Source organism: Meleagris gallopavo, chromosome 23 (genome assembly GCF_905368555.1).
Source record: "Meleagris gallopavo chromosome 23, MGAL_WU_HG_1.1, whole genome shotgun sequence".
NCBI classification, from domain to species: Eukaryota; Metazoa; Chordata; class Aves; order Galliformes; family Phasianidae; genus Meleagris; species Meleagris gallopavo.
In genome coordinates this window covers 4,953,655-4,976,236 of record NC_139426.1, presented here as the reverse complement: position 1 = coordinate 4,976,236, position 22,582 = coordinate 4,953,655, and the positions used below count along the sequence as shown (strand labels likewise).

Genomic DNA, 22,582 nt, shown 5'->3' with positions numbered 1-22,582 from the left:
AGATGGGTTTGGTTCAGGTTTGAGCTCCTTGGAGCCATTGAGGAAGGAAGCAGAGCATTGCTTGGTGATGCATGCATTGTGCTGCATGCATCCTCCTGCATGGAGAGTGCTGCAAACCCCACTGAAGGGTTGTGCTGCAGGACAGAATCTGACATTGGAGGCTTTCCTCCTCCAAAAAGCACTTCTTGGTGAATAAACTGGAGGAAATGAAGGCTGGATGGTGTGGTACCCAGGGTTAAGGGCATTGTGTGGGGCTGTGGGGAAGGGGAAGGGAAAGGAAGGGAAGGGAAGGAAAAGGGAAATGTTAAGGGAAAAGGAAGGGAAGGAAGGGGAAATGTTGAGGGAAAAGGAAGGGAAGGAAGGGGAAATGTTGAGGGAAAAGGAAGGGAAGGAAGGGGAAATGTTGAGGGAAAAGGAAGGGAAGGAAGGGGAAATGTTGAGGGAAAAGGAAGGGAAGGAAGGGGAAATGTTGAGGGAAAAGGAAGGGAAGGAAGGGGAAATGTTGAGGGAAAAGGAAGGGAAGGAAGGGGAAATGTTGAGGGAAAAGGAAGGGAAGGAAGGGGAAATGTTGAGGGAAAAGGAAGGGAAGGAAGGGGAAATGTTGAGGGAAAAGGAAGGGAAGGAAGGGGAAATGTTGAGGGAAAAGGAAGGGAAGGAAGGGGAAATGTTGAGGGAAAAGGAAGGGAAGGAAGGGGAAATGTTGAGGGAAAAGGAAGGGAAAAGAAAAGTCATCCATGGTCTGTGTGTTTTCAGTTTTATTGCTCTTTGATGATGTGCAAATAAAACAAAGAGACTTTTTTAGAGTTTTTGTTACGTTCCAAGGTTTGGAAATGGTTCTTGTGAGCTATTTGAGCAGGCTGGCTTGCCTCCTCTCCATGGGAAATCGTGGTGTAGTTGTATGCGAAAAGCCAAAATGCTACAACTGAGCAGCAGGCTTTCCACTGCACTGCCATAATGGCTTGAGAATCACGAGTGCTTAAAGAATATCGTGATGCTTTGCTTTTTTTCAGTTGGGCTTTTATTGGTCAGCTATAGAAGCCACTGGGATTTGTTTTGCAGGACTTCCTTGCAGGTGTGAGGGATGAGGCGAGGGGATCTCGACTCACACTTGTGAGCAACTCAGCCAACAGCCCATTTACGTCCCTTCCTCCTCCCTCCTCCCAGCTTTGGAAGCCTTTTCCCATCCTTTGGCAAAGCCCACAGTGCTGGATCCATCCCCACGGGCTGGGCGGCAGCGCAGCGCTTACGGGACGCTGCAGAAATCCTTTTTCCTTCCCATGAAAACTCCTGCCAAAAACAAACAAACCAAAAAAAAAAAAAAAAAAAAGGGAGCGGAAAAAAAGGGCAGCAGCTCCAGAAAAAGAAAAAAGAAAAGAAAAAAAAAAAAAAACCCTACATTTGGGGAATGTTGCTGATGGGAAAGTGGCCAGGCTCTGCTCGGCTGCAGGATCTCAGGCTCCTGTCCCCACGCACGGCTGCAGCATCCTCCCTGCTGGCTGCATGCATGCTGTGTTGTTAGCAGGCAAGTGATGGGGAAATTGTAGGGGAACGTTAGGGAAATCCGTTGCCATGCTTGGCTGAGAGCCTGGAAGCACTGCGGAGGCAGAGAGTGAGGGAGGGGAGGGGAGAATCCAGCCTCTATGGCATCCCAGCACCTCCGTAAGGGTCTGGTTTGGGGTTGGAGAGGCATGAATGGAGCCTTGATCTGTAGGGAAATGCCTTCCTGGGTTGTCCCACGCCAACGAGCCCTTCCTGCTGCGGAAGGGAGAGGAGAGCAGCTCTTCCTGCTGCTGTCGTGCAGCGTTTACATCTCCCAGCAAAGAACTGGTGTGGTGTGGGATGCGGCTCAGAGCGGGATGTTGTGTTGCAGCTCCTTCCTCTGGGCTGGTTCTGTCCCTTGGGCCTTATGTTGTGATAGTAGAATGTCCAGAATGGAAACATGTAAAGTCCTGGGGAGTCCTGTGAGGTGGGCGGGAGAATCTGGGGTCCCCCAGTAGGTGAGGGTGGATCTGGGGTCCCCAGGAGATGGAGGTGGATCTGGGGTCCCCCATCAGATAGAAGTGGAAACGGGGTCCCCACATGAGGTTGAGTTGGATAGAGGGTCTCCCCAGGAAATGGGGGTGGATACTGGGTCCCCCAGCAGATAAGAGTGGATGTGGGGTCCCCCAGCAGATAAGAGTGGATGGGGGGTCCCCCAGCAGATAAGGGTGCATGTGGGGTCCCCAGGAGATGGTGTTGGGTCTGGTGTCCCTCAGCACATAGGGGTAGATAAGGGATCCTCGTGAGATGGAGGTGGATATGGGATCCCCCAGGAGATGGAGGTGAATCTGGTAGATAAGGATGGATATGGGATTCCCAGGAGATATGGAGTAGATGAACCATGGTCAAGGACCTGAAGAAGACCCTTAACATCCCAACATAAGGCAAGACCACCTCCTTGTTGCCCATTTGGGTCTGGTTTGGTTTGGAAAGCCCTTGGCTTCCTCACGGGGTGTTTCCAGGCAAATTCCTCCAGGGCAGAATCTCTCATGGAAATGCTTTTCCTAAAAGCCAGTATGGCACTGGGATGTCCCATTTATGCACGGCCAGATGCTGACTGCAGAGTGCCAGCAAGATGCTGTGTGCAGGTGTCAAAGGCTAGGCTCAATGAGTGTGTATTTAATTACAGAGCAAAGATCCCCACGCAAGGCTGCCCAATTTTATGGGTTAGTCACAGTGACAACATTGGATTTCATGGTTGGGATGGAGAAACAGGAGAAATTAAGTGAATGTTAATGCGACACGATGGGTTTGTGCATCCCTCCTGTGCAGGGCTGGTAGTTCTTCCATTTGGAATCACATGAATGTGATTAGGGAAGGTTTAGGTTGGATATTAGGAGGAAGTTTTTCACACAGGGTGGTGATGCTTTGGAACAGGTTGCCCAAGGAGGCTGTGGATGCCCCATCCCTGCAGGCATTCAAGGCCAGGCTGGATGTGGCTCTGGGCAGCCTGGACTGCTGGTTGATGACCTGCACACAGCAGAGGGTTGGAACTGGATGAGCATTGTGGTCTTTCCCAACCCAGGCCATTCTGTGATTCTATGAATGTGATTGTAGAGTCATTAAGGTCGGAGAAAACCTCTGGGGTCGTACAGTCTGACCTTATGGTGTGGTGGAACGCAGCAGCAGGAAGCCAACCCTACAGAAGGTGGTGATGATGCTGGGGACCCGGATTACCTCACTGCTCTCTTTGCAGCCATGAAAGCCGACCGCAAGCGCTTGAAGGCAGAGAAAACAGACCTGGTGAGCCAAATGCAGCAGCTCTACGCCACGCTGGACAGCCGGGAGGAGCAGCTCCGCGACTTCATCCGCAACTACGAGCAGCACCGGAAGGTGAGAGTGTGTCTTCTCTTCCTTTGGGGCTTCAGGTTGGACTTTTTTGGGGTTGACCCTAAAGGCCATCTGGGCCAATCACCCTGCAGTGCACAGGGACCCCCACATCTCTGTGAGCACTCAGAGCCCCTCCAGCTTGACCTTGGGAGTCTGCAGGGATGGAGCATCACCACCGTATCTCCAGGCAGCCCAATTTAACTGCTCCCTTTTGCTGGCCGAAGCCCTAAGGCAGCTTGCTCCCAGCGTGCCTGCAAGGTTGGAGCGTGCAGAGCGCGCACACAAACAGTTGCTCTGTAATAAAGAGCATTTTTGGGATGTTTTCGGGATGGAAAGCTGGGGGGTTGCAGCAAGGCTTCCTGTTGTGCTCGTGGTTCTGCCATCCGCAGGCACGAGCGAGCGTGGGAACTCAGCTCCCACAGCTATTCTGGGCTTTTTTCCATGCAAAGGGAGAAATTTGCTATTTTTGAAGGCTGGTGCCATAGGAGCAGCGCTCACAGCCAGCTCTGGGTTAGCTGGGGCAGCCACGGGGCATTTTTTCTCCTGCCACGAGGAAGTCATTGCAATCTTCAGTGAGCAGAAAAAAAGCAAGGAGCATGGAGTGAGGTGCTGGCAGAGCTCTCCAGCTTTGGGGCACGGTGCTTGCATCCTGTTTGTGGCACAAATGTCTCATTTTGGGGCACAGGCATCCCGTTTTGGGACACAGGAGCCTCATTTTGGGACGCGGACATTCTGTTTTGAGGCACAGGCATCCCATTCTGGGATACAGACATCCCATTTTGAGACACAGGCATCCCATTTTGGGGCACGAGTGTCCAGTTTGGAGCACAGGTGTCCGGTTTTGGGATACAGACATCCCATTTTGAGGCACAGGTGTACAGTTTTGGGACACAGACATCCCATTTTAGGGAACAGGCATCTCGATTTGGGGCACAGGCATCTTGATTTGAGGCACAGGCTTCCCATTTTGGGATACAGGTGCCCCATCTTGGACACAAGAACCCCATTTTGGTGCACAGGCATCCCATTTTGGGGCACAGGTGTCCAGTTTTGGGACACAGGAGCCTCATTTTGGGACACGGACATTCTGTTTTGAGGCACAGGCATCCCATTCTGGGACACAGGCATCCCATTTTGGGGCACGAGTGTCCAGTTTGGAGCACAGGTGTACAGTTTTGGGACACAGACATCCCATTTTAGTGAACAGGCATCTCGATTTGGGGCACAGGCTTCCCATTTTGGGATACAGGTGCCCCATCTTGGACACAAGCATCCCATTTTGGTGCACAGGCATCCCATTTTGGGATACGGTGCCTGCAGGGAGGGCCGGGAAGAGGGGATTTTGGCCGTTCCCTGTCTCAACACCTTCCCCTTGTCGCACCAGGAGAGCGAGGATGCAGTGAAAGCCCTGGCCAAGGAGAAGGATCTGCTGGAACGGGAGAAGTGGGAGCTGCGGCGGCAAGCCAAGGAAGCCACCGACCACGCCAGCGCCCTGCGCTCCCAGCTCGACCTCAAAGACAACCGAATGAAGGAGCTGGAGGCCGAGCTGGCCATGGTGAGCTCAGCCTTATACCATTTCCCAGCTGTGCTGGGTGCCTGGTTTGGGTCAGGGCTCAGCATTTGTTGCATTGAGGTGAATGGAGCAGCGTAGCAGCGTTGCATTTGAGCGTTGTCACGAGATTGCATTTTTAGGGTTTGTTGCTGTATTGCGTGAGTTCATTGCAGCATTGCATCCAAATGCTATCTCCAGTGCTGCAGCATTGCATCCAATACTGATTTCAGTGTCCCCACAGGCCAAGCAATCCCTGGCCACGCTGACCAAGGACGTCCCCAAGCGCCATTCCTTGGCCATGCCAGGCGAGACGGTGCTGAATGGCAACCAGGAGTGGGTGCTGCAGGCTGACCTACCACTCACTGCTGCCATCCGACAGAGCCAGCAGACCCTGTACCACTCCCACCCCGCACACTCAGCCGACCGGCAAGGTGAGACCTCCACCAGCTTTGTTTTTGCATGGGTTGTTGCTGGGATCTTGAACAGGATCGGTGGTTTTGCACAGAGGGGTCTTGTTTGTTTTGCATGGGTCTGGGTCTTGCACAGGGGTTTGGGTTTGCACAGGGGGTTGCTGGGGTTTAGGACAGCATCAGCTTTCTTGCACACGGGGTGCTTGGGTTTCTATGGGTTTAGGTTTTGCACAGGGGGCTGCTGGGGTGTAGAGCAGGATCTGGGTTTTGCATAGGACACGTTTGTTTTACTGCACCGCGGGCTGAGCCTCTGCATGGGGGTTAGGTTGTGCATGGGAGGTTGCAGAAGGTTTTGCACAGGTTTAGGTCTTGCACAACAGGCTGGGGTTTTGCATAGGAGTTTATATTTTGCATAGGAGGTTGCTGGGATTGTGAACAGAACCTGGGGTTTTGCACAGGGAATACTTAGGGTTGTTTTGCACAAGGAGTTGCATTTTTGAGCAGGATCAGACTTTTTGCGCAAGTTTAGGTTTTGCAAAGCAGGCTGGAGTTTTGCATAAAGGTTTAGGTTTTTGCACTAGGAGTTGCTGGGGTTTTGGACAGAATCCGGGGTTTTGCACAGGGCATACTGGGGATTTTGCACAGCAGGCTCAGGTTTTGCGTAAGGGTTTGGGAATTGTTGAGTTTTTGAACAGGAACTGTTTTTGCACAGGGGGATTTTTTGCACAGGCTTAGGTCTTGCACTGGGGTTTTGCACAGAGGTTTAGGTTTCGCACGGGGAGTTGCTGGGTTTTGAGCAGGATCACCTGAGTTATTGGTGGATTTGGGTTTTGCACTGCAGGCTGGAGTTTTGCATAGGGATTTAAGCTATGCCCGGGGTGTTGCTGGCTTTTGCATAGGATCTGGCGTTTGCACGAGGGTTTCACTCACGTTGGGGGGCAGCCCTACACCCGAGCTTTGCCACTGCTGACCCCCCATCTCCCCATTGCCTCACAGCAGTCCGGGTGAGTCCCTGCCACTCCAGGCAGCCGTCCATCATCTCCGACGCGTCAGCAGCAGAAGGCGACCGATCGTCCACGCCGAGTGACATCAACTCACCACGACACCGGACGCATTCGCTCTGCAACGTAAGTCCCAGGGGCAGCCAGGTGCTGCAGGGTGCCCACATTGTGTTCCTGCTGTTTCAATATCATCCGTTTCCCTTCTTGCTGCAGGGGGACAGCCCCGGACCGGTACAGAAGAACTTGCACAACCCCATCGTACAGGTAGGGCTGCAATCCCTTGGAAACCCAGCTCCCAAAAGCACATCCTGCATTAGAGAGTGGTTTTTGGGGTACCTAGAGGCACTGATGGAATTATTGAGTTATTCTTTTATGTTTTACCCTAAAAAGCTGTGGGTGTTCGTGCAGATGGTAGCTAGGCCTCCCTGTGGCTTTGCCGCGTAGCTGACATCCTATAGTGATGGCATTGAGAAACCAAACTCCCGATAACGTGGGGTGGGAAGAGGTTGGGTCTCCTGATGACTTCAGATACAAAAGTTCAGGACCTGGACCTCAGTATTCATTGGGATCTGTGTACTTGGTGCTGTTGAACATCCCCAGAGGTGTTCAACATGGAGATGTGTTGGGGATGTGGTCAGTGAGCGTGACAGGATGGGTTGATGGTTGGACTTGATAATCTTGGAGGTCTTCTCCAACCTTAATGATTCTATTTAGGGACACGATCAGTGGGCATGGTGGGGATGGGCTGATGGTTGGACTTGATGATCTTGGAAGTCTTCTCCAACTTTCATGACTCTATTTAGGAACATGATCAGTGGGCATGGTGGGGATAGGTTTATTGTTGGACTTGATGACCTTGGAGGTCTTCTCCAACCTTAATTATTCTGTCATTCTAGTTGGGGACACAATCAGTGGGCATGGTAGGGATGTGTTGATGGCTGGACTTGGTGATCTTGGAAGCCTTCTCCACCTTTCATGATTCTAACTAGGGACATGATCAGTGGGCAAGGTGGGGATGTGTTGATGGTTGGACTTGATGACCTTGGAGGTCTTCTCCAACCTTAATTATTCTATCATTCCACTTGGGGACACAGTCAATGGGCATGGTAGGGATATGTTGATGGTTGGACTTGGTGACCTTGGAGGTCTTCTCCAACCTTAATTATTCTATCATTCCATTTGGGGACACAGTCAGTGGGCATGGTAGGGATATGTTGATGGTTGGACTTGGTGACCTTGGAGGTCTTCTCCAGCCTTAATTATTCTATCATTCCATTTGGGGACACAATCAGTGGGCATGGTAGGGATGTGTTGATGGTTGGACTTGGTGACCTTGGAGGTCTTCTCCAACCTTAATTATTCTATCATTCCATTTGGGGACACAATCAGTGGGCATGGTAGGGATGTGTTGATAATCTTGGAGGTCTTCTCCAACCTTCATGGTCTGGTGATTCTGTCACATAGCTTAGTGGGCACACGGTGGGGATGGGTTGCACACCCCATACATGGGAGCCTCACCCACGCCCACTGCAGGAACACCTTAGTGACAAATCCCCCAGCAAAACCCCAAAGATCAGCCATACCACCTCCACCCCTCCTCTCCCTGCAGTCTCTGGAAGACCTCGAGGACCAAAAACGGAAAAAGAAGAAGGAGAAGATGGGCTTTGGTTCCATCTCACGGGTGTTCGCCCGGGGCAAGCAGCGCAAATCCCTCGACCCAGGGCTGTTTGATGGCACGGCCCCCGACTACTACATCGAGGAGGACGCGGACTGGTGACCCCTCGCCCCCAAAAATGTACAGCCCCCACGTGTGCATACCCAGTCACAGTGTAATTTAGCCCCAACCCCCCCCCCCCCGCCTGTATTTCGATTTTATTTTTTTAAGCATTCCAGTAACTCTTCCTTTGTCGTCACTTCTTTTTTTTTTTTTTTTTTGTCGTTTGGGGGATTTTATCTTTTTTTGTTGTTGTTTCATTTCGTTTGTTTTAATTCCCCCAACCTCCTCCTTTTCGACAAAACTTGAAACTTGAAGGACTGCTGTGTGTCTGTAAATAACGGGAATCTCGTGCACTTTGTGCTTGTGACGTCTCTTGTCCGAAACCGCTGTTTTTCTGGAGCCTGTCCTGCGAGGGGACCCCACCTCAGAGAAGGGGACCCCAACATCTTCAGAGACATGAGAAAAAGAAAACAAAACCAAGAAATGAAACCCACCCAAATTGCATTCACCCGAGGAGGTGGCAGCACACGGGCTCGTCGTAACGCCTTCTGGAATCTGTGTTTTTCCCCTTCCCTTGTGTCGTTTTAATTTATTTGCACAAACCCAGAGAGGAGCTATTCTAACTAAATTATTACAGAAATGTTGGGTTTTGGTTTTTTGGTTTTTTGTTTTGTTTTGTTTTTTTTAAAATTCTTTTTTTTGTTGTTGCTGTTTTTATATATATATTTTTTCCACGTCGCTGGGGAGGGCCGGGGAGGAGGAAGGGGTTGGGGAACGGGGACGGCGTGGGAGCACTTACAGCCTTGGAAAAACCCAGCGACCTCGGAGCTTCCCAATGTGGATTTGGGGTGCTCGCCCTTTGCTGGCATTAAAACCGGGGGCACTGGGGGCCAAGGGAAAGCAACGTCCCTATAGAGCAGTGCCAATTTTAAGGGGGATGCCTGGAAACCGCGCTCCGCTTAACGACGAGCTCGCAAACCTGTATGCTTTAACGCTCAGCGGTATCATTGGAAGCTCTTAAAAGAAAAAAGAAAAAAAAAACAAAGTATGAAGATTTATTTAATAGTGCTATAATAGTGTCTTATTTTTCTGAACTCCGAGACGCGCGCCCCGTTTGAATGGGGAATATTTTGTCTTAAATGGCAGAAATTCACTCCCGCGCTCCGTGTTCCCCCATGTGATGCTGTGGGGAGGGCCGGGGAGAAAAAGCAGAACTTTTCTGCAGAAAAGTTGATTTAATTTTTTTTTAATACATTGACTTTTTTTTATTATTATTTTGTTCGTTTTTCTCCTCGCATTTCTTTCTTTTTTTTTTTTTTTTTTTTTTAATAATTTAAACTCTCCGCCGACGAAAGCAGACGAGCGATCTCCCTTGGTATCCAGTAGTTTCCTTTTGCATTTCAGCTTTTTTTTTTTTTATTTTGTAAATTAGGAAATAATTCTAAAAAAAAAAAAAAAGAAAAAAAGAAAAGAAAAGAAAAAAAAAACTTACTAAGAGGATGATTTATTTAAAAGAGAGAACTTCGGGAAATAGCATATGGATTATGGGTAACCTTAGATTTAACTTTTTTTTCCCCCCAATGAAGGGGGGGGAGGATCCTTGAAGGCATGGATGCAAATATTACAAACAAAAAAAAAATTATAAAAAATCTAAATAAAGCTTATTTTAAAGTACGGGTGAGCTCCACGTGGTTCAATGGAGGTCGGGGATTGGTGGTGGGGTTGGGCACTGGGTTGATCTCACGTCCTGGCCAATGGGATCCATTGGGTGGTGCAGAGGGGACATGGGAGTGGGGTGGGTGTAAAGCACTGGGCAGCTCAGCATCATTGCAGCACCTTTTGGGTGCCAATGGGGCATGCTGTTGGCTGCCTCACCAAGAACGCCATCTTCATCATGGGATGGGTTTGGGTTTTTTGACCCGTGGGACCAAGCAGAATTGGGATTTCCTATAGGTAAGGATGTGGGCCAAGATCCATTCAGGACCCATGGATGTGATGCCAGGGATGGAGTCCACCATGGCCAAGGCAATGGGATGGGCGTGGGAAAGGTGTAGGGCAGGATGTCCCTATTGAGCATGGAGCAAACCAATGCCAATCCAAGGTGATGCACCCTGCAGAAAACAGGTAAGAATTCATTTGTTATCCCATAGGGCAGCACAGCAGGAAAATATATTCCATGTGCTTGGTTTTCTACCCCGTATCTTGGGGTCGGGTTGTGCGTAGCTGGGTCTGCCCATTTCCCAGCAGGCTAAGATTGTTTTTTTTGGACTGGATGATGCCAAGGCAACCACAGATAATACAGAACAGCAATAAAACAAAATACGATGAACATTTGATATTTTACACATCTAAAGCCCATAGTGTTGTGCATGGAACCAGGCAGGAGCATTGTGAGCAATGGGAAGGGAAACAGGCACCAGCTGCCAGCTGGCAGTGCAGCCCTGTTAATTAGCACTATGATGGAGTATTAATGGGAATAAAATATGGCATTGAGGTGTGACTATAGTGAGATAAGCCCGGCGCAGTCCGTGGCTGAGGTTGGTGGCAAATATTTGCTGATGCCATATTGTGCGGCTGCCAAAGCTGAAGGAAACTGCACTTTGAAGCCAATTTGAAGAGAGCATGACCTGAAATCTATGGTTGACCTTTAGGTTGTTCCTGTTTTTAAGGCTGGCTGTTAATAACCGGTCAGCGTGCATCCCTACTTCATCCCTGCTGTGTCTCTGTTGCATCTCTGCTGCATTCCCAGTGCATCCCTACCATATCCTTGCTGCATCTCTGCTGCATCCCCATTCCAACCCTACTGCATCCCCATTACATCCTTGCTGCATCCCTACTTCATCTCCTCTGCATCCCTGCTGTATCCTCTTTCCATCCCCGCTACATCCCCAATGCATCCCTGCTGCATCCCTACTGCTCCCCAGAACATCCCAACTGCGTCCCTGTTGCATCCTCTTGTGTCCCTGCCGAGCATTCCTCCCACCCCCAGAAGGGCTCAGCTGTTCTCGAGTTGCTGCTACGCCCTATGGACAGAGGAGGGAGCACGCAGCCAGGATTTATCGCCGCCGCAGCGCTGAGCGATCCATGGAGAACCCAAAGAAACGCAGAGGTGTGTCCTATTCCTGAATTAACCCTATGAAACAGTTCTCCTCACTCAGATACATGCGGGCTGAGGGCTCAGCTCAACCTAAACCCAACTCCTCTTCTTCCAAAGCCCTCCCCCGGGGTGCAGGCATGGGGTTGGCATTGGGCATGGTGGTGGCGTTGGGCATGGTGATGGTGTTGGGCATGGTGATGGTGTTGGGTATGGGGTTGGGGTGGGCATGGTGATGGCGTTGGGCATGGTGATGGCGTTGGGTATGGGGTTGGGGGTGGGCATGGTGATGGCGTTGGGCATGGTGATGGCGTTGGGCATGGGGTTGGGGGTGGGCATGGTGATGGTGTTGGGCATGGTGATGGCGTTGGGCATGGGGTTGGGGGTGGGCATGGGGTTGGGGGTGGGCATGGTGATGGTGTTGGGTGTGGTGATGGCGTTGGGCATGGGGTTGGGGGTGGGTATGGTGATGGTGTTGGGTGTGGTGATGGTGTTGGGCATGGTGATGGCGTTGGGCATGGGGTTGGGGGTGGGTATGGTGATGGTGTTGGGTGTGGTGATGGTGTTGGGCATGGTGATGGCGTTGGGCATGGGGTTGGGGGTGGGTATGGTGATGGCATTGGGCATGGTGATGGTGTTGGGCATGGTGATGGCGTTGGGCATGGGGTTGGGGGTGGGTATGGTGATGGCATTGGGCATGGTGATGGCGTTGGGCATGGGGTTGGGGGTGGGCATGGTGATGGTGTTGGGCATGGTGATGACGTTGGGCATGGGGTTGGGGGTGGGCATGGTGATCGTGTTGGGTGTGGTGATGGCGTTGGGCATGGGGTTGGGGGTGGGCATGGTGATGGTGTTGGGCATGGTGATGGCGTTGGGCATGGGGTTGGGGGTGGGCATGGGGTTGGGGGTGGGCATGGTGATGGTGTTGGGCATGGTGATGGTGTCAGGCATGGTGATGGTGTCGGGCATGGTGATGGTGTCAGGCATGGTGATGGTGTCGGGCATGGTGATGGCGTTGGGCATGGGGTTGGGGGTGGGCATGGTGATGGTGTTGGGCATGGTGATGGCGTTGGGCATGGTGATGTTGTTGGGCATGGGGTTGGGGGTGGGCATGGTGATGGCGTTGGGCATGGTGATGGTGTTGGGTATGGTGATGGCGTTGGGCATGGGGTTGGGGGTGGGCATGGAGTTGGTTTTGGGGTTGGGCCATCCAGGAGCACCCAGAGCCCTGGGATGACCCCTGAGCCCCAAAGGGAACATGGCTGGGTCTCTGTAACACAGCCCTCATTCTGTGGCCGTGAAGAAGCCCGTCCTTGGCTGACGTTCAGCTTTGCAGAAGGGAGCACAAGGAGCCCATTGAGCTGCACCAGCTCTGGTTGCAGCCCATAGGGGCCGGTTCCAGAGCTGTAGGGTCTGGCTGAAGGCACAGGGCTTATTTCCTGCATGAAGTTGGATTGAGTTCTATTTTCTTGCAGAAGAAAGGAGAAATCTACGGGTAACACTGCCACGCAAGAGGTTGGTGTGGGATTGGGGGAGTGTGGGGAGGCAGGCAAGCTTGAAAATGCAAATTGAACCATACAAAGGGCAGGACGTCTCTGCGCATCGGTGATTGCATGGCACCACGGAGCAGCTCTGGGCTCTTTGCCCAATGGGTTGGGCGAGAGAAGGAAGGGCAGTGCCTGCACTGCCCCCAGGGGAGTGGGGGAGACAGTGGAAAATCCCATGCGGCTGCGTCAAGGGGATGGGGAAATAATGGGAAATAATGGGAAATTGTGGGTAATCATGGAGGGAAATGGGAAATAATGGAGAAATTATGGGAAGTAATGGGTAAAAATGGGAAATAAGGGAGAAATAATGAGAAATAGTGAGTAATAATGGGAAATAATGGGGAAATAATGGGAAACTGTGGGTAATCGTGGGGGGAAATGGGAAATAATGGAGAAATTATGGGAAGTAATGGGTAAAAATGGGGAAATAATGGAGAAATTATAGGAAATAATGGGGAAATAGTGGGAAATAGTGGAGAAAAAATGAGAAATAGTGAGTAATAATGGGAAATAATGGGGAAATAATGGGAAACTGTGGGTAATCGTGGGGGGAAATGGGAAATAATGGAGAAATTATGGGAAGTAATGGGTAAAAATGGGGAAATACAGGGAAATAATGGAGAAATTATAGGAAATAATGGGGAAATAGTGGGAAATAGTGGAGAAAAAATGAGAAATAGTGGGTAATAATGAGGAAATGTGGAAAATAATGGGAAATTGTGGGTAATCATGGGGGAAATGGGAAATAATAGAGAAATTATAGGAAATAATGGAGAAACAATGGGAAATAATGGAGAAATAATGGGAAATAATGGAGAAATAATGTAAAATAATGAGAAATAATGGGGAAATGTGGGAAAATAATGGGAAATTGTGGGTAATCATGGGGGAAATGGGAAATAATGGAGAAATTATAAGAAATAATGGAGAAATAATGGGAAATAATGGTGAAATAATGAGAAATAATGAGAAATAATGAGAAATAGTGGGTAATAATGGGAAATAATGGGGAAATGTGGGAAAATAATGGGAAATTGTGGGTAATCACGGGGGAAAATAGGAAATTATGAGGAAATTATGGGAAGTAATAGTGGAAAATGGGGAAATATGGGGAAATAATGTAAAATAAGGGAGAAATAATGAGAAATAGTGGGTAATAATGGGAAATAATGGGAAATAGTGGGTAGTAATGAGAAGTAATGGGGAAATGTGGGGAAAAAATGGGAAATAATGGGTAATAATGGGAAATAATGGGATGGGGAAATATAGGGGACTAATGGAAACTAATTGAGAAATAATGAGGAAATATGGGGCAATAATGGGAAATAATTGAGAAATAATGGGAAATAGTGTGAAATAATGGGGAAATACGGAGAAATAATGGGAAATAGTGGGTAATAATGCAGAAATAATGGGAAAGAATGGTGGGAAATAATAAAGAAAAAATGGAAAATAATGGAGAAATAATGGAAAATAATAGAGAAATAATGGAAAATAATAGAGAAATAATGGAAAATAATAGAGAAATAATGGGAAATAATAGAGAAATAATGGGGAATAATGGGAAATAATAGGGAAATAATGGGAAATAGTAGGTAATAATGGGAAATCATGGGAAATAATGGAAATATAATGGGGAAAAGATGGGAAAGGATGGAGAAATAACAGGAAGAAGTGGGAAATAATGGGAAATGATAATGGGCAGTGCTCCGAGCCCGTGGGAAAGGGAAGTGCCGGGGGAGGCGGAGGGGGAGCCCGGAGCGGGCGGAGCCGGAGCTGCAGCCGGAGCGCAACGCTCCCAGCCCGGCCCCGGCATCACAGCACCGCCCCGGGGAGGTTCCCCGCCGCTGCCGCTGTCGGGAGGTGCGTGGCGTCCAGGGGGCTGCGTGGGGCCGGGAGGGGAGTGGGGTTTTGTGGGACCGGGGTAGGGCTGGGGCAGCGTTATGGCTCCGGGATGGGATGAGATTGGGACAAGGGTTGGCACCGGGTTGGGATGGGAGCGGGTGTTGTCCCCCCGGTGCCAGCATTGGGAAGCACAAAGAGCAGGAGAAAGTAATGTGTGGGGTACAGGTGGGATTTGGGGGGCAAAGGGGTATGGGGTGGTATGAGGATATGGGGGGATATGGGGACATTGGGTTATGAGGACGTATGGGGATGCAGCCTGCAGGAGCGCAGCACTGGGCAGAAGGTGATGTGTGGGGCAGGGATGCGGGGCAGGCATGGATGTACGGGGGCTGTGTGTGGATATGGGGCAGAGATGGGGTATGGGGTCATGTGGAGTTACATGGGGTTATGGGATCACAGCCTGCAGGAGCGCAGTGCTGAGCAGGAGATGGTAATGTAGGGCAGAGATGTGGGGTGGAGATAGGGGGCAGAGGGACTTGGGGATATGGGGGGCACAGCGACATGGGGACATTGGGAAATGGGGCGATTTGGCATCGTGGGGGGACACGGCCTGCAGGAGTGCAATGCCACACAGGAGGATCTGGAGAGGTGGGGCAGAGATGAGGGGCACAGTGACATGGGGATGTATGGAGATATGGGGTGGAGATGTGGGGCAGAGATGGGGCTTGTTAGGGTACATTGTCACCCTGCAGCACTGGAGGTGGCTGTCCTGAATGCAGGAAGGGATGGGAAATGGCAAACCCTACACTGAACCCAATGGTGCTTTGGGGTCAGAGCACAACACGGCTGCTGGAGGTGCAGTGTTTGGAGAGCAAACAAAGCTTGAGGTGGCTCTGTAGGGCAGGTCTGAGCTGGGTGCTGGGTGCTGATGGGGTTTCTGTTGGGAGTATTGCTGCAGTTCTTTCAAAAGACTGATCAGTGAGGAGCTTGGCAAAGCAAATCTGTGTGCTTCGCTCAGGGGTGGGTGCCCAATCCCAAATGCACGTCTTCATCCCGATGAGTTTCATGGCCGGTTGGTGTCCGGATGGTGTCCATATGGTGTCTAGATGATGTCCAGATGGTGTCCAGGTGGTGTCCAAGTGGTGTCTGGATGGTGCTGTGAGTTCCAGAAGAGGGTTTGCTGCTGGAGATGGGCTGAATCTCAGCTGGCAGAGAGGAGCCCACGTGACGCCTTTAATTCCTGTATCCGCAGCATGAAAAGTCAGAATCAGGAAATCTGAAAGAAAAAAAAAACCCGGCGAACCAAAGGTACTGAATACAATGCTACACAAAGCAGGAAGAGAGCAGGTCAGGGTGCTGGGAGTTCCCCAGGCTGGTTTGTTTGGCTCAGACTTTTCTGCAGCTGCTGTGATTGCCGTCGGTTCTGAACCAGCCCGGAACCAAAACATGACGGAAGGGCAAAGCTTGGGGCAATCCTCCATGGAACGGAAGCGTGCAGCTTGGCTCACTCTACCCATGCTTTGATTTCCTTTAAAGCAAAATCGAAGGGGACTCTGAGATTGCAGAGGGATTGGGAGCAGAAAGCAGAGCGCGCCCGGTTTTGCAGGAAGAGGCACCGCTTTGCTGTGGGCACCTCCTGGGGAAGTGCCGTGGGGAGGGGTGGGTGAGCCAAATACCTGCATAGGAAATAACTCCGAAAGTGCCTCTCTGGAACGCAGGGAGCAATTAGTGCCAATCGCTGCTGGCAGGAAGCAAAACCCAACAGCCTGTCCCTCTGTCTTGCTGCGTTCCCCCAGTGAGTGGCGATGGAGGTTGGCCAAAGCCAACAGGAGTTGGACAAACTCACAGCAGGGAGAGCTGTGGGTGTTTCCCACTCTTCTGGGTTATGGGGTGGCCAAATACCACTGTGTGCAGGACTTCGTGGAGGAGAGGGTTGTGGGGATGGGCTGAGCTCACAAATTAGAAGGAGAAATCGTTAATGAGAAGGTTCCCTGGGTGCAGACATGGACATGAAGGCAAGTGCCTTGGAGCTGACATCAGCCTGCCTGCTCCCGGGGCTGGGGAGGTGCAGGGAGGAGTTACCCACAGTGTGGGGAGCCTCAGAGTTCAGGGCTTGGGCCAAATACCAGAGAGCTGTGGATGCCCCATCCCTGGAAGTGCCCAAGACCAGGCTGGATAGGGTTTGGGCAACCTGATCTGATGTGGGCTGCCAGCCCACGGCATGGGTAGGGGCTGGATGGGCTTTGGGGTCCCTTCCAACCCAGGTTTTCTGTGTTTCTACAGACTTCCAACCCAACCATTCTATGATTCTTTGATCTTTAAGATCCCTTCCAACCCAACCATTCTATGATTCTGTGTTTCTACGATACTGAAAGTTGTCAGAGGCAGATGCTGAGCCACCATCAGCCCCAGGACCACATTGGTCATCAGCTGCGTGTCTCATCCCCTGCTGAGCTCATTTGCCTGCAAGGTGAAAATGGTCCCATGTGTCACGACGTGAGCGTGCTGCCGGTGGCCGGCCCCAATGGGATGAGCATCCACTCTGACCTCATCGAGGGGGTGGAAAACCCTGGATTTCACCCTGAGCAGGGCTTGGAGCTGCAACCTGATGGCAGTAGCAGGAAGGGGACGCAGTGCATTGGTTATGGGGAGCAGCGAGGACTGCCGTGGTTTCTAGTAAAAGGAGCTGAGTGCACACAGAGCCGTTCTGGTTTAATGATTCGTTGTTCCTGATGTAAATCATTGACAGCAGTGAGCACAAGACTGCAGGTGTGCGTGGGATGGGGACAAAGGTGGCTGGGGCTGCTGGTGTGGGGCTGGCTGTGGGGCGGGGGCTAGCTGTGGGGAAGGCTGGAGCTCTGGACACAGACACAGGGCATGTCCCTATGTCCCCATGTCCGCATGTCACCACTGAGGTGGGAGCAGAGCGGTGAGGGTGGTGAGTACGGACTGGTCGCACATGGTGGCTTGTGATGGCAGTGAACAAAGTGGGGAAAATGGTTGCAGAACAATCGTTGGGGGTTTCTGGATTGCAGCACAGGACTGAGAATTCCCTGCTGCCGTTTGCCAGAGCAGGGAGGACACGTGGCAGCTGTTCTGCGCTGCTTCGTCTTCCTCCGGATGATTGGGTGGAGGGATGGGTGGATGGTTGGATGGATGGATGAATGGATGGATGGATGTCCACGGCCACTGCCAAACTAGAGGTGCATTTCTGGCCATAGTCAGGCTTTGGTTTGGTGCTTTCCTGAAGGTGCTGCAGCTTTCCCTTTTCACTGAGGCTGCACTGCTTTTTCCAGACCTCTTCTCCAACCATTGACGTCACAGCAGTGGGGCTATGGCTACGGCAGCGAGCTCTGATAAGCCTAAAGTAGAGATAATTAGATGGTGAGAGAGACACGGACATCGCCGCGTGGGTTAATGCGATTTGCCCTCTCTGCAGGGCAGGGAGCTGGGCCAAACTTTTCAACACTGCAATGACGGAGCAGCTTAGAGAGGTGCCAGAGGGAGGCTGGAGACGGTGGGAAGGTGCTTTGCTTTTGGAAACCTTCCATTCCTCCAGCAAAATGAGTGCTCTGTTCCTTTCCCGTCATGTCCCTCCCCACAGATCTGCGGCTGAGGTCACTGCGGTGCTGTGATTTCTCCTCCCCCAAAGCCCTGGCAGCGCTTTGCAGGTGGGAGCTCAGTGCCTGCACGATGCTCTGCTGGATGGATGGCTTGAGGATAGGAGTCTGTTGGTAGGGGAGTGAGTGGCACCTGGGGCCATCGCTTGGTCTCGATGGCACTGGTGTGTCTGGGAATGGGGCCGGATGCAGCGGGAGGTGAGGAAGGAGCGGGACGTGTGATGCAATTCCCGACTGCAATAAGCTCCACACCCACAAAGGTCATCGAGTTTACAACCACCTGCAGCATGGATGCTGTCCCCAGCACAAGGCATGGCATGGAGCTGCCAATACAGCATGGTGGGCCCTAGTTGGGGTTGGGGGCTATCAGGCAACCCTCTGACAGTGAGTGCTGGTGCCTGGGAGCAGCTGTGGATGAGGGAGGCTCCAGCAACAACACCTGGCATGTCCTCACTGGGCTGCTTTGTAGGGCAGGAACTTCAGGAGAGGTGAGGAACAGGGCTGGGGCTGTGCTGAATGCAGAGAGAGTCCTTTGGGAGCATCCAAAGGGGAATTTAAGAGCAGAGGGCTGAGATGGGGAAGTTTGCTCTGTGTCCCCGTTGAACTCGATGGCCTTTAACAGTCCCGATTTCCTTGCCTGGCTTGCGTCTTTTCCTACAAGTCACTCTGTTTTCTGGGAATGCTGCTCGTTTCTAGCCATGACCCAGCGACCCAGCACGCTCTCAAGCTAAACAAGCAAACACGAACCAGGGACCAACGGCATAGATTGCCACGACGCAGAGCAAAGGCGTATATGGGAAAAGCATGCAGCAGCATCCTGTCCAAGGGCTCCTTGCACAAACAAGCACTGCAAAGCCAAGAAAGGAAAACAAAGTGGCGTGTTTGCACAGCTGGCTTTGGCACCCGTGGGATGCTGCTGTCAGACCGTGGCGTGGAAATCCAAAGTCCTTGCTGCATTACCTACATGCAGCTTGCAGCGTGAGGTTGCACTCTTCGCTGCCATCCCTGCGTGCTGAGGTTGAGGCGAGCTGCCAGGAGATGCAGTTGCACGTGTTTATTTTTGGAAATACACATCCCATGTGTGTGGCTGGGGAAATGCAGGCATCCTATCCAGGATGGATAGGCACCGTTAGCTTGGCTGGCTCTGAACCAGAGTGCTCAAAGCGAAGTGCTTGGTTCATGGTCCACCCACTGGAGCAGTGTTCTCTCTCTGCAGGTCTGCCCATCTGCTCTGCCCGAGCACCGCACGCATGGTAGCCACCCGGGGCCACCGGGGATGCAGTGAGGTGGCCAACACACAATGGCCCCATCTCGCACCAACGGGTCACACTACGCACTGACAGCCATCGGGATGGGGATGCTCATCCTCGGCATCATCCTGGCTGTGTGGAACATTGTGCCTGGCTTCGGACACCCCGATAAACCCAACGCTGGGAATAGCAGCAAGCCCGACCGCGGTGGTGGGGGCATTTTTAAGAGCAAGACGTTTTCTGTGGCCTACGTGCTGGTTGGGGCAGGTCTGCTGCTGCTGCTGCTGTCTCTCTGCTTGAATGTCCGTGACAAGAAGAGGCAGAGCGAGGATATCCCCAGGGTGGTGCAGCACCAAGCATCCGTGGAGCCTTCACAGCAGGAGGAGGACAGGTGAGTCTTGGGGGGGCAGCAGGAGCTCAGGCTCAGGGAGAAGCAAACCCAGCTGTGTTGATGGTGCTGTGGGTGAAAGGAAGCACCGAGGATATGTAAGATGTGCCCTGGAAGCCAAGTGCACATAGCTGAGCCATTGGATGCCTGCTTGGTCAGTACACACTCGTGGGGTGGCACAAGGAAATGCTGTTAATTGTTAACCCCAGGAGATGACTGGCTGCTGCAGAGCAGACGAGGGGCTATGGAGACATTAAGACTATCCAGTCAAAATGTCAACCCATCCCCACCATGCCCACTCATAGAATCATTAATGTTGAAAAGACCACTAGGATCATCCAGTCGAACCACAGGACCCCATCACTTAAAAGCAACTTGCTAAAGCAGGAGCAATGCAGAGTGTAGGCGTGCAGGTGGATGCACATCCGTGGGATGGAACCCAACCTGACATGCCTCCAGGTTGGATATTAGGAAAAACTGCTTCTCAGAAGGAGCAGTGATGCGCTGGCAGTGGCTGCACAGGGAGGTGGTGGGGTCACCATCCCTGGAGGTGTTAAATGTGGAGATGTGGCACTGAGGGATGTGGTCAGTGAGCATGGCGGCGATGGGTTGGAGTAGGACCTGGTGATCTGAGAGATCTTTTCCAGCCTTTATGGTTCTATGAAGGCAATGGAAAGGTGCCTGAACACAGGTGGCGTTGCAGTCTGTTCAAACTGCTATATAACATAGAAGGGCCAATATTCTGGTTGTGTTTTCATCACCTCTCTCTGTCCCATACCCCACTGCAGTCAAAGTGATGCGGGGCTGATGTTCTCGCTTTATGTCCTGCAGCCAAGAAGAGGATGAAGACGTGTCCTCCCGCTACTACGTCCCCAGCTACGAGGAGGTGATGAATGCAGGCTACTCAGAGCCCCACGACCCGGAGCGGAACCGCAGGATCAGTGTCTCACTGCCCTCCTATGAATCACTGACAGGTCTTGATGAAGGCACGCAGCCCCCAGGAGCAGCCAGCGCAGAGCCTGGCACCGAGCGGCCACTGGGCCGGCACAACTCACGTCTCAGCAAGCGCCTGAAGCCCCTCAAGGTGCGGAGGATCAAGTCAGAGAAGCTGCATCTCAAGGACATCAGGCTCAACCTCGGTGACGGGAGCAGCACCGGCCCCATCACAATTGAGCCATTGACCCCACCTCCGAAGTATGAGGATATCCAGGAAAAAGCACCTGGAAGCCAACAGTTGACTTAGAAAGGAGGGGTTGGTCATTGCGCGGATTGGAAACACTCGGAGAGGGCTGGTTATGGAGTGCGGGAGTGTTGGATGCTCTCTGGATGCTGAGGTACTGATGTGGGGGGAACTGCAGCATTGCACAAATAGGAGTGGGTCTTCCCAGGACAGCGTTGCATCAAACACCATGGGGAAATGGTGATGCTGTGAAGGATGTGAAGGCTGGAAGAGTCAGACGTGCTTTCTGCATTGTTTTAAGTTAAGGACCACCTAACGTGTCTTCTCTCCTTTGTGCCTTGCCCCAGCAATGGGTTTCCAAGCCACCAAACTGCTATTTAATAAGAATTTTCCAAGAGGAAAAAGGGAAATGTTCTGTCTTTTTTTTTTTTTTTATGTCTTTTCTTTTTGAGTAAGGCAAGAAAAAGTGTCAGGTTAGTGATGTAGCTGTCACCACTCCGGACACCAATGGGGTTGGGGATAGTGGCACAGGGCTGGCCCAAGTGCCTGTGGAGTTGCTTGCTTGCTGGTGCGAAGAGGAATGAAACAAGCCCTTAAGCTTGTCAGACCTATAGGCTTTACCCATAGGAGATTTCTTACTGGCATCACTGCCCATTCTCCTGTAGGAGAGGACTGTATTTCTTGCCTCAGTGGTTTTCTCTTTTGTGTGTTGTGCTGTGAATCGAAGGGACTGGGGGTCTGGGGCTGGAAACTGCCATAGTGTACAACTGCCAAGAGTTGTTCAGAATGTTCTGGGTGAAATGACAAGACCATGCAGTGCAAGCAGTCCTTTTCTAAATAAATATTTTGTATGTGGGGTGCGTGTATGTGTGTGCATTTGTGTGTGCAGGTGGCCGTTCCCATGGATTGAAGGCCAGAGCTGTATGAAATCAGCCAACTGGTTAAGGGTGGACGCTGCTCCTTGGGCATCCCAAACATGTGCTACCTCCTGGGCAACAGCATCTACAGAGTCATGCTGTCCCCAGCCAAATGTCCGTGCTGTGTTATTGTTTGTAGGATGCTGATCTTGGTGTAGGTGTGGGGATGGTTGGCTTGGTGGCTGGGGATGTTGAAGGTATGAGATGAACACAAATGGCCAAAAAAAAGGGTGTGAATGAAATGTTGGTCCAAATCCATATGGTGATACCTGTGATGATTTATTGCTTCATATTCTATCCCATTGTTCTCATTATTGCAATCATATTCACTTTGCTGTGCCCCAAGGGATGACATGATCTCAGGCAGGCAAATCATATGATAAGGGACTTCCTTAAGCAAATTAATGGAACAACAAAAAGAAAAAAAGAGCACTTTAAACATGAGGGAAATTTGGGGGAGGTGAAACGGAGATCCTTGTTTATCATTGTTGATGATGAAGGGATGAAGAGGATCTCCTGCTCCTTGGTAGCTTTTCCTCATCACATGGGAGTGGTTCATCCTCTGTGTGAGGGTTGCATGGTAATATACTGACAACTGGAAGAGCCCTTATTTCTGAAGGCAATGGAAAGGAGAGGGAGAGGTGGCAGCCATCTTCACTGTCATGTCCCTTTTCATTGCGGGGGAGTTGGAC

General features: G+C 51.4%; 2 protein-coding genes across 5 annotated transcripts in view; both read left to right on the top strand.

Annotated features, from left to right (window-relative positions):
- Positions 1–9,723, top strand: part of KAZN (kazrin, periplakin interacting protein) — a 146,207-nt gene extending 136,484 nt beyond the window's left edge. Inside the window, exons 5-10 of one of the 2 annotated variants that reach the window (XM_085242096.1) lie at positions 3,236–3,372; positions 4,754–4,924; positions 5,163–5,352; positions 6,331–6,458; positions 6,546–6,596; positions 7,942–9,723. In XM_085242096.1, coding sequence (XP_085098222.1) covers positions 3,236–3,372; positions 4,754–4,924; positions 5,163–5,352; positions 6,331–6,458; positions 6,546–6,596; positions 7,942–8,109 — 845 coding nt within the window. In that variant the 3' untranslated portion in view covers positions 8,110–9,723. Of the gene's footprint in view, positions 1–3,235; positions 3,373–4,753; positions 4,925–5,162; positions 5,353–6,327; positions 6,459–6,545; positions 6,597–7,941 lie in introns of both variants that reach the window. The other variant, XM_085242095.1, reaches the window with a different exon arrangement.
- Positions 9,724–14,402: 4,679 nt separating this feature from the next.
- On the top strand, positions 14,403–21,829 carry TMEM51 (transmembrane protein 51). Of its 3 annotated transcripts, none has more exons than XM_085242481.1 (3): positions 14,403–14,553; positions 19,372–19,796; positions 20,625–21,829. In XM_085242481.1, exons 2-3 carry the CDS (start codon positions 19,456–19,458, stop codon positions 21,034–21,036), a joined length of 753 nt encoding a protein of 250 aa, XP_085098607.1. In that variant the 5' UTR covers positions 14,403–14,553; positions 19,372–19,455; the 3' UTR covers positions 21,037–21,829. The 3 variants fall into 3 exon arrangements, with proteins under 3 accessions (XP_085098607.1, XP_085098608.1, XP_003212362.1); XM_085242482.1 differs by lacking the exon at positions 14,403–14,553 and adding an exon at positions 15,232–15,843; XM_003212314.5 differs by lacking the exon at positions 14,403–14,553 and adding an exon at positions 17,324–17,473.
- Positions 21,830–22,582: the final 753 nt, after the last annotated feature.

Coding starts and splice junctions, on each gene's coding strand:
- TMEM51 (XM_085242481.1), top strand. CDS start 19,456: ATGGCCCCATCTCGCACCAACGGGTCACACTACGCACTGACAGCCATC. Junction 19,797..20,624: donor TCACAGCAGGAGGAGGACAG/GTGAGTCTTGGG, acceptor TATGTCCTGCAG/CCAAGAAGAGGATGAAGACG.